This window comes from Pelophylax lessonae (assembly GCF_965119305.1).
Source record: "Pelophylax lessonae genome assembly, chromosome: 7".
In the NCBI taxonomy this organism is placed as follows: domain Eukaryota; kingdom Metazoa; phylum Chordata; class Amphibia; order Anura; family Ranidae; genus Pelophylax; species Pelophylax lessonae.
The window spans coordinates 275,715,575-275,729,252 of record NC_138774.1 but is presented as its reverse complement, the minus strand read 5'-3'; the positions used below and the strand labels follow the sequence as shown (position 1 = coordinate 275,729,252).

At 44.7% G+C, this 13,678-nt stretch overlaps 1 protein-coding gene across 1 annotated transcript in view; it reads left to right on the top strand.

The window, feature by feature from the left end:
• Positions 1-13,678, top strand: part of PTGES (prostaglandin E synthase) — a 110,651-nt gene that overhangs the window by 42,853 nt on the left and 54,120 nt on the right. Inside the window, exon 2 of the mRNA XM_082263106.1 lies at positions 4,019-4,101. Coding sequence (XP_082119232.1) covers positions 4,019-4,101 — 83 coding nt within the window. The remainder of the gene's footprint in view (positions 1-4,018; positions 4,102-13,678) is intronic.

Sequence of the window (13,678 nt, the reverse complement as noted above, 5' to 3'; positions counted from 1 at the left end):
TGGTCAACTGAGTGGTACCACTATATAAAGCTGCATATACATCCAGGGGATGTCCAAACAAATTTGAAAAGGTGTGGCATTTATGGTTGAACTTCTCTAACAACTGATGAACAGGACTAGTCATGTGATTTAATGTAAAGGCTTCTGACCTAAACAGGAATGCGGTTGACATTGGCAGGAAGGTTATAATCAATTGGTGGAGGGTTGGTTGTGGGATGAGAAGCCTCATTCTGCTATGCATTACTTCTGGAATTATGGTTTGAAAGGGTGCACTTCAGGCTAGTTTCGGCCCGATCTATGGCGCTGGGGCTGTTACTGGCTTCTATGTTTTTTTAAAAGAAAGTAGATAATTATATATTGTTTTATTTAAGCCGGGGTATGCTTCAATTGGCTATTTTTTGTTTTCTTGAAAAATATTGCAATAAAAAGAATAAAAAAACAAAACATCAAATCATGTGCCCAGGATTCAGGGCCGCTGATAGGGGGGGACCGGCGAAGTGGCAATTACAGAAGGATGCCCTGTGCGGCTCTCTGCGGCAGCTGAAAGCCAATGCCCCCCCCCCCACCCAAAGGCTTTCAGCTGCTGCAGGGAGAGAGACAGACACAGCATTGTTCCTGTAATTGCTTCTCCGGTTCCGATCTCCCTCCCTGTTCTGCCTGCTTCTAATCCACTCCACCCACCCTGTGTGCTCCCCTGTCACTGTGCTGCCCCGCCTAGCAGTGCTAGAGGCTTCCCTGCCCTGTTAAAAAAAAAAATTGTAAAAAAATAAATAAATAACTGTATTAAATAATCTTTAAAAATTGTAAAATATAATCGTTTAAAAATAATTATTAACATTTAAAAAAAAAAACTATTTGAAACAAAATTATGTTTCTGTCCACTAATAATGATTTTTGTGAAAATATTCTTTTGATATATTTGGTTGGGCCTGCCAGGTAGGCTGTATGGGACCCCGTGATTTCTAACAGCAGCCCTGCCAGGATTTAGAAGGATCTTATTCATATGGTCAGATGTTTGATGTGAATCCACAATTACTTTACTTTCCACTAAAATATATTAGCCCTTCTAGCTCCTTAGGTTGCATACCAGTGTCAAAAAATAAAGCTCTGTCATTTTCAATATTATACTGTGGCTTTAATACTGATAATTAACCACTTTACCACCGGAGGATTTTGCTGTCTTACGTCCAGGCCACTTTTTGTGATTCGGCACTGTGCGACTTTAACTGACAATTGCGCGGTCGTGTGACGCCGTACCCAAACAAAATTGATGTCCTTTTTTTCCCACAAACAGAGCTTTCCTTTGGTGGTATTTGATCACCTGTGCGATTTTTACTTTTTGCACTATAAACAAAAAAAAAGCGTAAATTTTGAAAAAATAACAATATTTTTCACATTTTTTTATATGAATTTCCCCCCCAAAAAAATTTAAAAATCAAAATTTTTTAAAATTTTTGGCCAATTTGTTTTCTGCTACATATGTTTGGTAAAAAAAAATCACAATAAGCGTAAATTTTGAAAAAATAACAATATTTTTTACATTTTTTTATATGAATTTCCCCCCCAAAAAAATTTAAAAATCAAAGTTTTTTTAAATTTTTGGCCAATTTGTTTTCTGCTACATATGTTTGGTAAAAAAAAATCACAATAAGCATATTTTGATTGGTTTGCGCAAAAGTTATTGCGTTTACTAACTAAGGGAAAGATTTCTGTCATTTTTGGTGTTTTTTTTTTTTTAACAAGTAATGGCGGCGATCTGCGATTTTTTTTGCGGGACTGCGACATTGCGCTGGACAGATCGGACCCTTGACTGACATTTTTGACACTTTTGAGGATACCAGTGACATTACTACAGTAATCAGTGCTATACATATGCACTGTTACTGTAAAAATGACACTGGCAGGGAAGGGGTTAATTTTATTGGAGAGGGAGGAGTTAATGTATACCTGGTGCTTACTAACGTGAACTATGCTGAACCCTGCAATCTGTCACTCCCTGTCACTTAGGAGACAAACAAAGCGGGCGGATCTCCAAACTGGATTCCCCGACGATCGGGGAAGAGCAGCGGCGATCGCCGCCGCTCCTCCCCTGGCCCGCCTCCTGCTGTAACTGAATACAGCGGGAGCGAGCCTCCGGCGGCGCGCGAGCGCCGCCCACAAGGGGAGGAATCCAGCGATGTAGGTCTACGTCGCTGGATGGGAACTAACCACTTTGCTGCAGTAGAGCTCGAGTGAGCAGTCGGCAAGTGGTTAAAGAGGTTGTAAACCTGTCCTTCCAGTGAATATTCAGGGTTGATTTCCTTCAGGATTGACTGATTTGATCTTCTCGCTGTCCAAGGGACTTTCAAGAGTCTTCTCCAACACCATAGTTCAAAAACATCAATTCTTCAGCGTTCAGCCTTCCTTATGGTCCAACTTTCACAGCCATTGGTTACTACTGGGAATACCATAGATTTGACTATATGGCACTTTGTCGGTAGGGTGATGTCTCTGCTTTTTATAATGTTGTCTAGGTTTGCCATTGCTTCCCCCCCCCCCCCAAGAAGCAATCGTCTCTTAATTTCATGGCTACAATCACTGTCTGCTGTGATCTTGGAGCCTAGGAAGATAAAATCTGTCACTGTTTCCATTTCTTCTCCTTCTATTTGCCAAGGAGTGATGGGACCGGTTGCCACGATCTTAGTTTTCCTAATGTTCAATTTCAAGCCAGTTCTTTGCGCTCTCCTCTTTCACCTTCATTAACCACTTTAAGACCGCGCCTATTTTTAACACTTGGGGTTTACAAGCTAAAATCAGTTTTTGTTTTGCTAGAAAACTACTTAGAACCCCCAAACATTTATATATTTTTTTATCAGAGACCCTAGAGAATAAAATAGAGATTGTTGCAATATGTTTTATCACACCGTGTTTGCGCAGCGGTCTTCCAAACGCAATTTTTTTGGAAAAAAATCATTTTTTTAAATTAAAAAATAAGAAAACAGTAAGGTTAGCCCAATTTTGTTTCCATAGTGTGAAAGATAATGTTATGCTGAGTAAATAGATACCCAACATGTCATGCACGCTCGCGGAATAGCGACAAACTTTGGTACTAAAAAAATCCCCATAGGCGACACATTAAAAATTTCTATAGGTTACCAGCTTAGAGTTACAGAGGAGGTCTAGGGCAGAAAATTAGTGCTCTCGCTCTAACGATTGCGGCAATACCTCACATGTGTGGTTTGAACACCGTTTACATATGTGGGCGGGGCTTCCGTATGCGTTCACTTCTGCACGTGAGCTAACGGGGACAGGGCGCTTTAATTATTTTTTTTCCTATTTATTTTATTTATTATTTTTTATTTTTACACAGTTTTTTAAAAAAGAAATGTGATAATTTTTATTCCTATTACAAGGAATGTAAACATCCCTTGTAATAGAAATAGGCATGACAGGTCCTCTTTATTGTGAGATCTGGGGTCAAAAAGACCTCACCCCTCACATCTACACTAAAAAAGAAAAAAAAAAAATGTAACAGACTGTAACAGAGTCCTCTCCAGTGACTGGAGCTTGGACAGATGCTGCATGCTATTGTGCTCACTGCTGGTGGCCCGCACACCAGACTTATCAGGTGAGGACCCAGCACCTGGGGACAGCTCACTTACCCAATCACTGCTGTCCCATCAGGCAGGATCTCTCTGAGCACTGGAAGCTAGGAAGAGCTGGTATTTATACTCCCTGGGCGTGTCCAGGAGCTCAGAGGGTGCTGGGAGCCCAGAGGATTGTGAGGAGTTGAGTTAAAGGGACTTGCACCTGAATCTGGATAAAGGGGCACACCACTACAAGCATACACAGTGGGACCATGGACAATGAACGTAGCCACCTCTAACAGATTACAGCAGCAAAAAAGGGCTTTGGAGGAAGCTGAGTGTACTTGAAGGAACTGTACATATTTGAAAAAAAACATATTTTTCATTGTTAATTCACGCGATTGGGTTTACATTTTCTTTAACAGTTTTATATTCCATTTTTCTTCCTATAGGCTTTTGCCAACCCCGAGGACGCCATGAGACACGGAGGCCTTGATTTCCACCGCGAAGACCCTGACGTTGAGCGCTATAGAAGGTGAGCTCCTATGGTACTGGGTACCAAACTCAGTTTTCATCTGGAATTCTTTCATCCTATTATTTGTATTATTTGTGAGGCCAAGGGCCTGATATGTCAACATAAAGTCACTAAGAACTAGAACTTATTCAGCTGCTAATCCAATTATGATTTTAAAGTGTTACTAAACCCACAACAGTAAAATCAGTCTGTATATGCAGTAAAGCATGCTTGTTATACTCACTGTGGAACGTAAGGGGTTAATCCTCTGTATTGTGTAAAAAGGCTGTTTGATCCTGTCTTCTCTGATCCTTCCCTTCTTCCATTGTCCCCAATCCATCTCCTGTAAGAACAGAGCCTTTGGAGTCACTCTGCACATGCTCAGTTTGGTGTGTATTGCTAGAGTTTTTTTTTTTTCTTGGGAGAGTGCATGTGATCAGCACAGGGCCAATCAGCCAGGGGTGGACCATCCATTGGGGGCGCAGGGGCACCGCCCCCCCTATCCATGCATCCGGCCCCCTAAATCTACATGCAGGGCGCTGGACTCATGGATTCCAATGGGGTTTTTTCTTTTTTTTGAAGCACGTGATAAGAGCCAGAGGCTCTAATAGCCTTCAAAAAAGGGTGGACTGGGGGCGCAGTGCACTGTGCCCCCAGCCCACCCAGTTGTGTGACAATAGCGAATGAATATTCATTATTGTCACACGGATCTTCCTCCTGGCCAATCAGGATGTGGGTCCTGAGACCCGTTTCTCGATTGGCCGAAAGGAGAAACAATCCTATTGGCCATGGAGAACGGAGGAAATGCAGAAGACTGAGGGGGAAGAAGCTGCCGCCGCCACTGCTGCTGCTGCCTGCCCTCCCTCCACATATCCAGTCAGGGTGAGTGAGCTGGCGACCGGGGAAGTGGGTGGGTGGGTATGGTGTGCGGGCTGGTGTGGTTCAGGGGGGGGTATGGTGTGGTCCGTCTGCCCCCCCCCCCCCCCCAGCTCATGGAGCACCAGTCGCCAGTCTGCAATCAGCACTATCCAGACAGAGGGTCAGAAGTCCTGTATCCTGATAGGACAGCCAGTGCAGCATGAAAACTCCTCCTACAAGCTTTAACCAGGAACTGATAGAAGTCACAAGACTGCTATATACTGCTGATGAGAAAAGGTATTTAGTAGTTTATATTTACTAAAATAATTGCATTTCCATGTTCTGTGTACTGTGGGAGACCAGATATAGTGAATGCAGGCTCCTGGGTTTAGTAATACTTTAAGAGAAGAATATAATTGGTTGAGAGGATGCCGCTCTAGTTCCTAAAAATGTAAAAAAAAATAATAAATAGAAAATGATGAAATCATGGGATGTCGTGTAATACACTTCAGGGAACCCCGGTAGTGCAATCACTTCACTGGAAGTATGTGGGTAGGGATTTATTTCCTTTTTCTTTATTATGAAAGATAAATGCCAGGCAAGCCTGCCACTAAGACTCCGCTTTTCTTCCTATTGGAAAGTAGTAAAAAGGGGAGAGCGCAGATGTACTAGGCATAGGGGGTGTATTGTTTTTTTTTAATAAATGTCATTCATGTACACTGCTAAAAAAAAAAGGAACACTTTTTAATCAGAGTATAGCATCAATTAAACTCCTGGGGCATTGATCTGGTCAGGTAAGTAGCAGAGGGGGTTGTTATTCAGTTTCAGCTGCGTTGGTGTTAATTAAATTAACAACAGGTGCACTAGATGGGCAACAATGAGGTGACCTCTAAAACAGGAATTGTTTTACAGGTGGAGGCCACTGACATTTTTTCCCTACTTATCTATTCTGACTGTTTTTCACTAGTTTTGCATTTGGCTGTGGTCAGTGTCACTACTGGTACCATGAGGCAATACCTGGAACCTATAGAGGGTGCACAGGCAGTCCAACTCCTCCAGCATGGCACATCAATACGTGCCATTGCCAGAAGGTTTGCTGTGTCTCCCAGCACAGTCTCAAGAGCATGGAGGAGATTCCAGGAGACAGGCGGTTACTCTAGGAGAGCTGGACAGGGCCGTAGAAGGTCCTTAACCCATCAGCAGGACCGGTATCTGCTCCTTTGTGCAAGGAGGAACAGGATGAGAACTACCAGAGCCCTACAAAATGACCTCCAGCAGGCCATTGATGTGAATGTCTCTGACCAAACAATCAGAAACAGAGTTCATTAGGGTGGTCTGAGGGCCCAACATCCTTTAGTGGGCCCTTTGCTCACTGCCCAGCACTGTGGAGCTTGATTGGCATTTGCCATTGGACACCAGAATTGGAAGTTCCGCCACTGGCACCCTGTGCTTTTCAAAGATGAGAGCAGGTTTACCCTGAGCACATGTGACAGACGTGAAAGGGTCTGGAGAAGCCATGGAGAACGTTATGCTGCCTGTAACATCGTTCAGCATGACCGGTTTGGTGGTGGTCAGTGATGGTCTGGGGAGGCATATCCATGGAGGGACGCACAGACCTCTACAGGCTAGACCAGGAATGGGCAAACTACAGCCCGCGGGCCGTATACGGCCCGGCGGACCTTTTAATCCAGCCTGCGGAGCGCGCAGTGTTCCCCAACCCCCGGGCCGCGGACCGGTACCGTGAATCAAATGGTACCTGGCCACCCAAAGAACTTCGGCAGTGGCGGCCGGGGCGCACAGAGCAGTGCGCCCCGAGCCCGCCCATTGTGTGACAATAGCGAATGAAAATTCGCTATTGTCACATGGATCCTCCTCCTGGCCAATCATGAAGCGGGTCCTCCCGCTTCCTGATTGGCTGAAAGGCAAGCGTCATGCCATTGGCCGAGGAGACGTCGGGGGACTGAAGAGAAGCGCTGCCTGAGGTAAGTGCACTGGTCTCGTGGGGGGGGGGGGGGGCACACTGGCATATCTGCATTGAAAGGGGGCATGCTGGCATATCTGCATTGAAAGGGGGCATGCTGGCATCTCTGCATTGAAAGGGGGCACACACACCGTCCATCTACTCTTGGTCCAGTCCCCGGGTCCAAAATATGAACCCATTGCGGTCCTCGAGTCAAAAAGTTTGCCCACCCCTGGCGCTAGAAAATTGCACCCTGACTGCCATTAGATATCAGGATGAACTAATTGGACCCATTGTCAGACCCTTCGCTGGTGCAGTGGGTCCTCCTGGTACACGACAATGCCCGGCCTCATGTGGCAAGAGTATGCAGCCAGTTCCTGGAGGATGAAGGAATTGATACCATTGAATGGCCCCATGCTCACCTGGCCTAAATTCAATAGAACACCAATGGGACATTATGTTTTGGTCCATCCGACACTTTCAGGTTGCACCTCAGCCTGTTTAGGAGCTCAGTGATGCCCTGGTCCAGATCTGGGAGGAAATACCCCAGGAGACCATCCGTTATCTCATTAGGAGCATGCCCTGATGTTGTGACGCATGCATACAAGCACATGGGGGCCATACAAACTACGGAGTACCATTTTGATCACTATCAGACTTTGTTGATCCAAGAATGAGGTTATAGGTATGAAGCAAACCCAATGATGCTGCAGCTCTGCCTTGAGAGGAGGGACACTTTTTAGCACCACTGGGAGATCTTCGGTTTGCTTCATACCCATAACCTCATTCTGTCAATTAGAGGCAGAGGGTTTGTCATTTGGGTTCCTGTTTTCCCCTCTGCGATCACTGATATCCCGGTGCAGCATATGATGTTTGATTCTTAACAGACACTTATTTATTAAACAATAAGTGAACTGTTATGCAATACTATAGCAAAATCTCCTGAAGGGGCCAGAGTCTGGCGAAACATGTAGAGATGAACACATTGCATGAAAAAAATTCCTTTCCAATGTTTTTTTCTGACAAAATATTTTATGGATTATGATAAAAAATTATTTTTTTATACTATATTTTGTGTGTGGCACCTTTAAAATCCAGTGTCTACCTCCTTTCAGTCATTTGCTTCATTTGGGGATGTGGTGCCTAGGGTAAATCCAAACACCAGTTTTCTTTTTTTATCAATGTACATTTGTTCTATGTGAATGGATCCACAATTGAATGTTATTAGGCTATTTTCCCAACATGTTGAATGGTATGACTCATATTCAATAAGCATTTTTTGCCCATAATCATCAGCTCCATCTAGAGGCTATAATGTAGTACTTTCCTGGTTCACTCTATTCTGTGTGAATAACATTTGAACTACAGAGACTATAGCTCTGTGGTCTCCAAACTATGGCCCCGGGGGCCAAATGCGGCCCTTTGCTTGCTTTTATCTGGCCCTTGGGGCACTATTTTCATCCACTGATACCAACAATGGGGCCTAATCCCCACCCCCCCATTGACTCCAATGAAGTGGCATAATTCCTCCCAATGAAACCAAAGATGGGGCATAATTCCTCCCAATGACACCAATGAAGGGGCACAAGTCCTCGCAGTGACACCAAAGATGGGGCACTATTCCTCCCAATGACACCAATGATGGGGCACAAGTCCTCCCAATGACACCATTGATGGGGCAGAATTCCTCCCAATGATGGGGCACAATTCCTCCCATTGACACCAATGATGGTGCACAAGTCCTTGCAGTGACACCAAAGATGGGGCACTATTTCTCCCAATGACACCAATGATGGAGCACAAGTCCTCTCAATGACACCAACAGTGGAGCACAAGTCCTCTCAATGACACCAAAGATGGGGCACTATTCTTTCCAATGACACCAACAATGGGGCCCAATGGTACTGATGATGGAGCACAATTTCTCCCAATGACACCAAGGATGGGGCAAAATTCCTCCCAATGACACTAATGATGGGGCAAAAATCCTTGCAATGACACCAAAGATGGGGCAGAATTCCTCCCGATGACACCAATAATGGGGCGCAAGTCTTTGCAGTGACACCAAAGATGGGGCACTTGTCTTTCCAATGACACCAACAATGGGACCCAATGCCACCAATGATCAAGAACAATTTCTCCCAATGACACCAAGGACGAGGCTCTATTCCTCTCAATGACACCAAAGATGGAGCATTGTTTATTTCCACTGACTTCGGGACCTTTTCTACTCACTTTTGTTGCCAGCGGTTTAGACATTAATGGCTGTGTGTTGAGTTATTTTGAGGGGACAGCAAATTTACACTGTTATACAAGCTGTACACTCACTACTTTACATTGTAGCAAAGTGTCATTTCTTCAGTGTTGTCACATGAAAAGATAGAATAAAATATTTACAAAAATGTGAGGGTTGTACTCACTTTTGCGAGGTACTGTAATTAGTGTAACTAATAGTGTAATTAGTTGTGTAATATGGGGCACTATCCAGCTTAAATTTGTGTAATCAGTAGTATAATTGTAGTGTAATATGGGCACTATCCAGCTTATTTAATTAATGAGCACCAGTTAAAGTGATTATAAACCCTCACTGTGTAAAACAACCTATTTAGTTTAAAATAGAAGTGAAAGGCAAATCATTCGTGTATAGATATAAAAAACCATTATAAATACCTTTTTTCTCCTTTTTTATTTTTTATAAGTGATCACATTCCCTCAGTTCGCAGCTGCATAAGAGATAGGGGAAGGAGAAACAGCAGTACATTGGGCTTCCCAGTGAAAGGCTGTGCAGGGGGGGTGTCCCCCATCACATCGGTACCCCCCTTTACATTAGAACACCCACAACAGAGGTCCCTCTATCACATCAGAGGCCCCCCATCACATCAGAGGTCAATACATCACATCAGAATACCGCCACTAGAGGTCCCCCATCACATCAGCGCCCCCCATTACATTGAAACACCGGCATCAGAGGTCCCTCTATCACATCAAAGGCCCCCCATCACATCAGAGGTCCATAAATCACACCAGAGTACCCTCACCAGAGACCCCCATCACATCTATGCCCCCCTTTACTCTATCACACCAGAGGCCCCCTCATTACATCAGAGGTCCATACATTACATCAGAGTACCCCCACCAGTGGTCCCCCATCACATTGGTGCCCCCCCATTACATTGAAACACCGGCACTAGAAGTCCCTCTATCACATCAGAGGCCCCCCATCACATCAGAGCACCCCCACCAGAGGTCCCCTATCACATCAGTGCCTTCCTTTACATTAGAACACCCCCATTAAAGCCCCCCATCACATCAGAGGTCCAAACATCACATCAGATTACCCCCTTCACATCAGAGTACCCCCACCAGAGGTTCCCCATCACATCAGTGCCTCCCTTTACATTAGAACACCCCCATCAAAGGCCCCCCATCACATCAGAGGTCCAAACATCACATCAGAGCACCCCCACCAGAGGTCCCCCATCACATCAGTGCCTCCCTTTACATTAGAACACCCCCATCAAAGGCCCCCCATCACATCAGTGGTCCAAACATCACATCAGAGTACCCCCTTCACATCAGAGTACCCCCACCAGAGGACCCCATCACATCAGTGCCTCCCTTTACATTAGAACACCCCCATCAAAGGCCCCCATCACATAAGAGGTCCTTACATCACCTCAGAGTCCCCTCTTCACATTGATGCCCCCATCACATCAGAGTCACCCCTATACATCAGAGGCCCCCTATATATGAAGAGTCTCCCATCACCACAGAACCCCCTATTCACAAAGTCTCCTTCATAGAGCCCCCCCCCCCCCCCAATTACACAATCTCCTCTTTAGATCAGAGCCCCACGTTTTAGCTCCAGCAGCACAGCAGAGGGTTGGAGGTGGAGGAGGTCTGGGATAGATGGACTTCTGTCTTCTCCTAAATGCTGAGGGTGGCCCAACTCATGATGCTGATCCAAGGCAAACTAGGTCCCGTACTTGTGGCACCCGGAGGTGTTTAAATGGAACACTGGTTGACAAACACCAATTTAATATCCTTCAATGCAATACTAGAGGGGACTTCCTTATCTGGCAGGTTCTGGGTTTTCTTAAGCTGAATAAATACGATCAGGGCTTTTTTTTCAGCGGGAACGCGGGGGAACGCAGTTCCGGCACCTCCAGAACTGAATGTATGTAATGGCAAAGGATGCTGGGTGTGCTGGAAGGTCTGTTGATGCTGGCTAATAGGCAATCTATTGTTGCTGGAGGGGATCTATTTTTGCGGAGGATGGGGGTCTATAGTTGCTGGGGAGGTCTTCTGTTGCTCATGGGGGATGTATTGTTACTGAGATGGGTCTTATGTTGCTGGTGGGTCAGTTGTTGCTGGGAAGGATTTATTGTTGAGGGAGAGGTCTTTGCCGCTTGCTGCTGGAGGGTCTATTGATGCTGGCTACTGGGTAATCTAGTATTGCTGGAGGGGATCTATTTGTGCAGAGGATCTTTTGTTGCTGGGGAAGTCTGTTGTTGTTGGTGGGGTATCTATTGTTGCTGGGGTGGGTCTTATGTTGCAGGGCATCAATCATTGCTGGGAGGGATCTACTGTTGAGGGAGGGGTCTAATGTTGCTGGCTGCTGGAGGGTCTATTGATGCTGGCTGTTGGAAGTCCATTGTTGCAGGGGTGGATCTATTGTCACGGGGGTGTCCATTGTTTCTAGATCTATTATATTGCCTTTCTTGTTATTATTAATTGTCTAAAAGGGGTGGTACTGGGAGGTGGGTAAGAGGTGAAACCAAGGAACGGTGTTCGGAGGTGGGCAGGTGACAGAGTCAAGGAGTGACTCAGAAGGGAGGAGTTCCTGCACCTATTCTCTGAGAAAAAAAGCCCTGCATACGATACTTTTGTTGTTAGATTTCCTTTAGGTTTACCTTCAACTATGTAGTGCAAGGGCCTGCCTGATTGCATACAAATTGAAAGTTTTTAGGTCTGACCTCGTATTATATGGATTTGGTAAATCTAAAGGAAAAAAATCGAAAATTGTGTATAGAGATCAGAAATTCTGTCACCTGGTGGTGAAAGCTGATATGGCAATGGTACCATAGAATACTTTGGTTCTATGTCAGAACCACTTTATTCCACAGGCTGGCCTCCAGCCCACCGGTAATGCAAGCAACAATGGGATGAGCCTCCCACTGTGGTTGACTAGCAGGCTGTGGGTGGTGGTGGCCTCTACTTGAGTTTACAGAGAGGTTCCAATATGAATAGGTCTCGGTAAAATTGGAGATTTTCATTGTTCTTGGAAATCCCTCTAAATGGACCTGGGCTAAGCAGAAACTGTGTGTGGTAAGGAAATCTAGCCATGTGGCTGTATTATGCATTAAGACTTTCTACGGGAGGTAAAATATTTCCCAAAAGCTGAGAGTTCAATAGGACAACTGTAGCAGAAGATAATTTGAAATGGAGCGTGATAAAAATTGGTGGGTTTGTGATTTAATACAGCTTGGTGTCCTTCTAAATCCTCCACCATTTACAGACATAATGGCTGGCAATAATCTACAGGCCTTAAATTGAAAAGAACTCCATCCACCCTGTTGGTTATTGTAATTTTACGACTCTACGGTGTTTGTGGCTGGCTTTATTAACGTATTTTATGTCCTGTCTGCAGCGTTTCTTGTGCTGAGACACAGGCGGGGGGTACCGTGCATTTCAATGGAGGCCTAGTATTTCAATTGCTGTCATCATCTTCCCGTAGGCCACTACGATTTAATCCCGCAATTTCTGCATCCAGTCAAATTCTTCCTCCCCCAGAACTCACAGCCATTAGACCCTTGTAGTTTATTACACAGAGAAACTCAATATCTCTCCGAGTCTGGGGAGAATTACTTGCTGGCAGGCATTAAATGTTAATGCTGTTTGCCAACAGCCACATCATGAAGCAATCTAGCAGTGAAAGGTTGTTTTCTCCAAACGCTTTTGTGTAATCTAATATTTCACTCCTTTGGATATGCTTTCCCACAAAAGAATCTTTCTGGCGTTTCTGTAACGATTTGAGCATATTTCCTAACTCCTTTTAAGTAAAAAAACAAAACATGACATTTAGGCGTTTCCTGTTGCAGGATCCAACACCCCGAAAAAAATGTTGTACCCGGGTCTGCCCCTTCCTCTCCATTATGCTGACAGCACAGCTTGTATAGAACATGATGAGGAAGCCCCTACTTCATTATGGCACATGACCACCTCGAAAGTGAGAGTCAAAGTGATTAAAAAAAACTCGAAAAGAAAAATGTAATATCCGAAAAAGGTTAAATTCATTATTTTCCTATAAATTCTACAAACAATACCCCATAATGACAACTGACAGCATGAAAGAAGTTTGTTTGAAATCTTTGCAAATTTATTAAAAATAAAAAAAACAAAAAAAATCACATATACATAAGTACCACAGCCTTTGCTCAATACTTTGTTGAAGCCCCTTTGGCACCAATTACAGCCTCAAGTCTTTTTGAGTATGATGCTACAAGCTTGGCACACCTATTTTTGGGCAGTTTCTCCCATTCTTCTTTGCAGGACCTCTCAAGCTCCATCAGGTTGGATGGGGAGCGTCGGTGCACAGCCATTTTCAGATCTCTCCAGAGATGTTTAATCGGGTTCAAGTCTGGATTCTGGCTGGGCCACTCAAGGACATTCACAGAGTTGTCCCATAGCCACTCCTTTGTTATCTTGGCTGTGTGCTTAGGGTTGTTGTCTTGTTGGAAGATACATTTTCGCTCCAGTCTGAGGTCCAGAGCGCTCTGG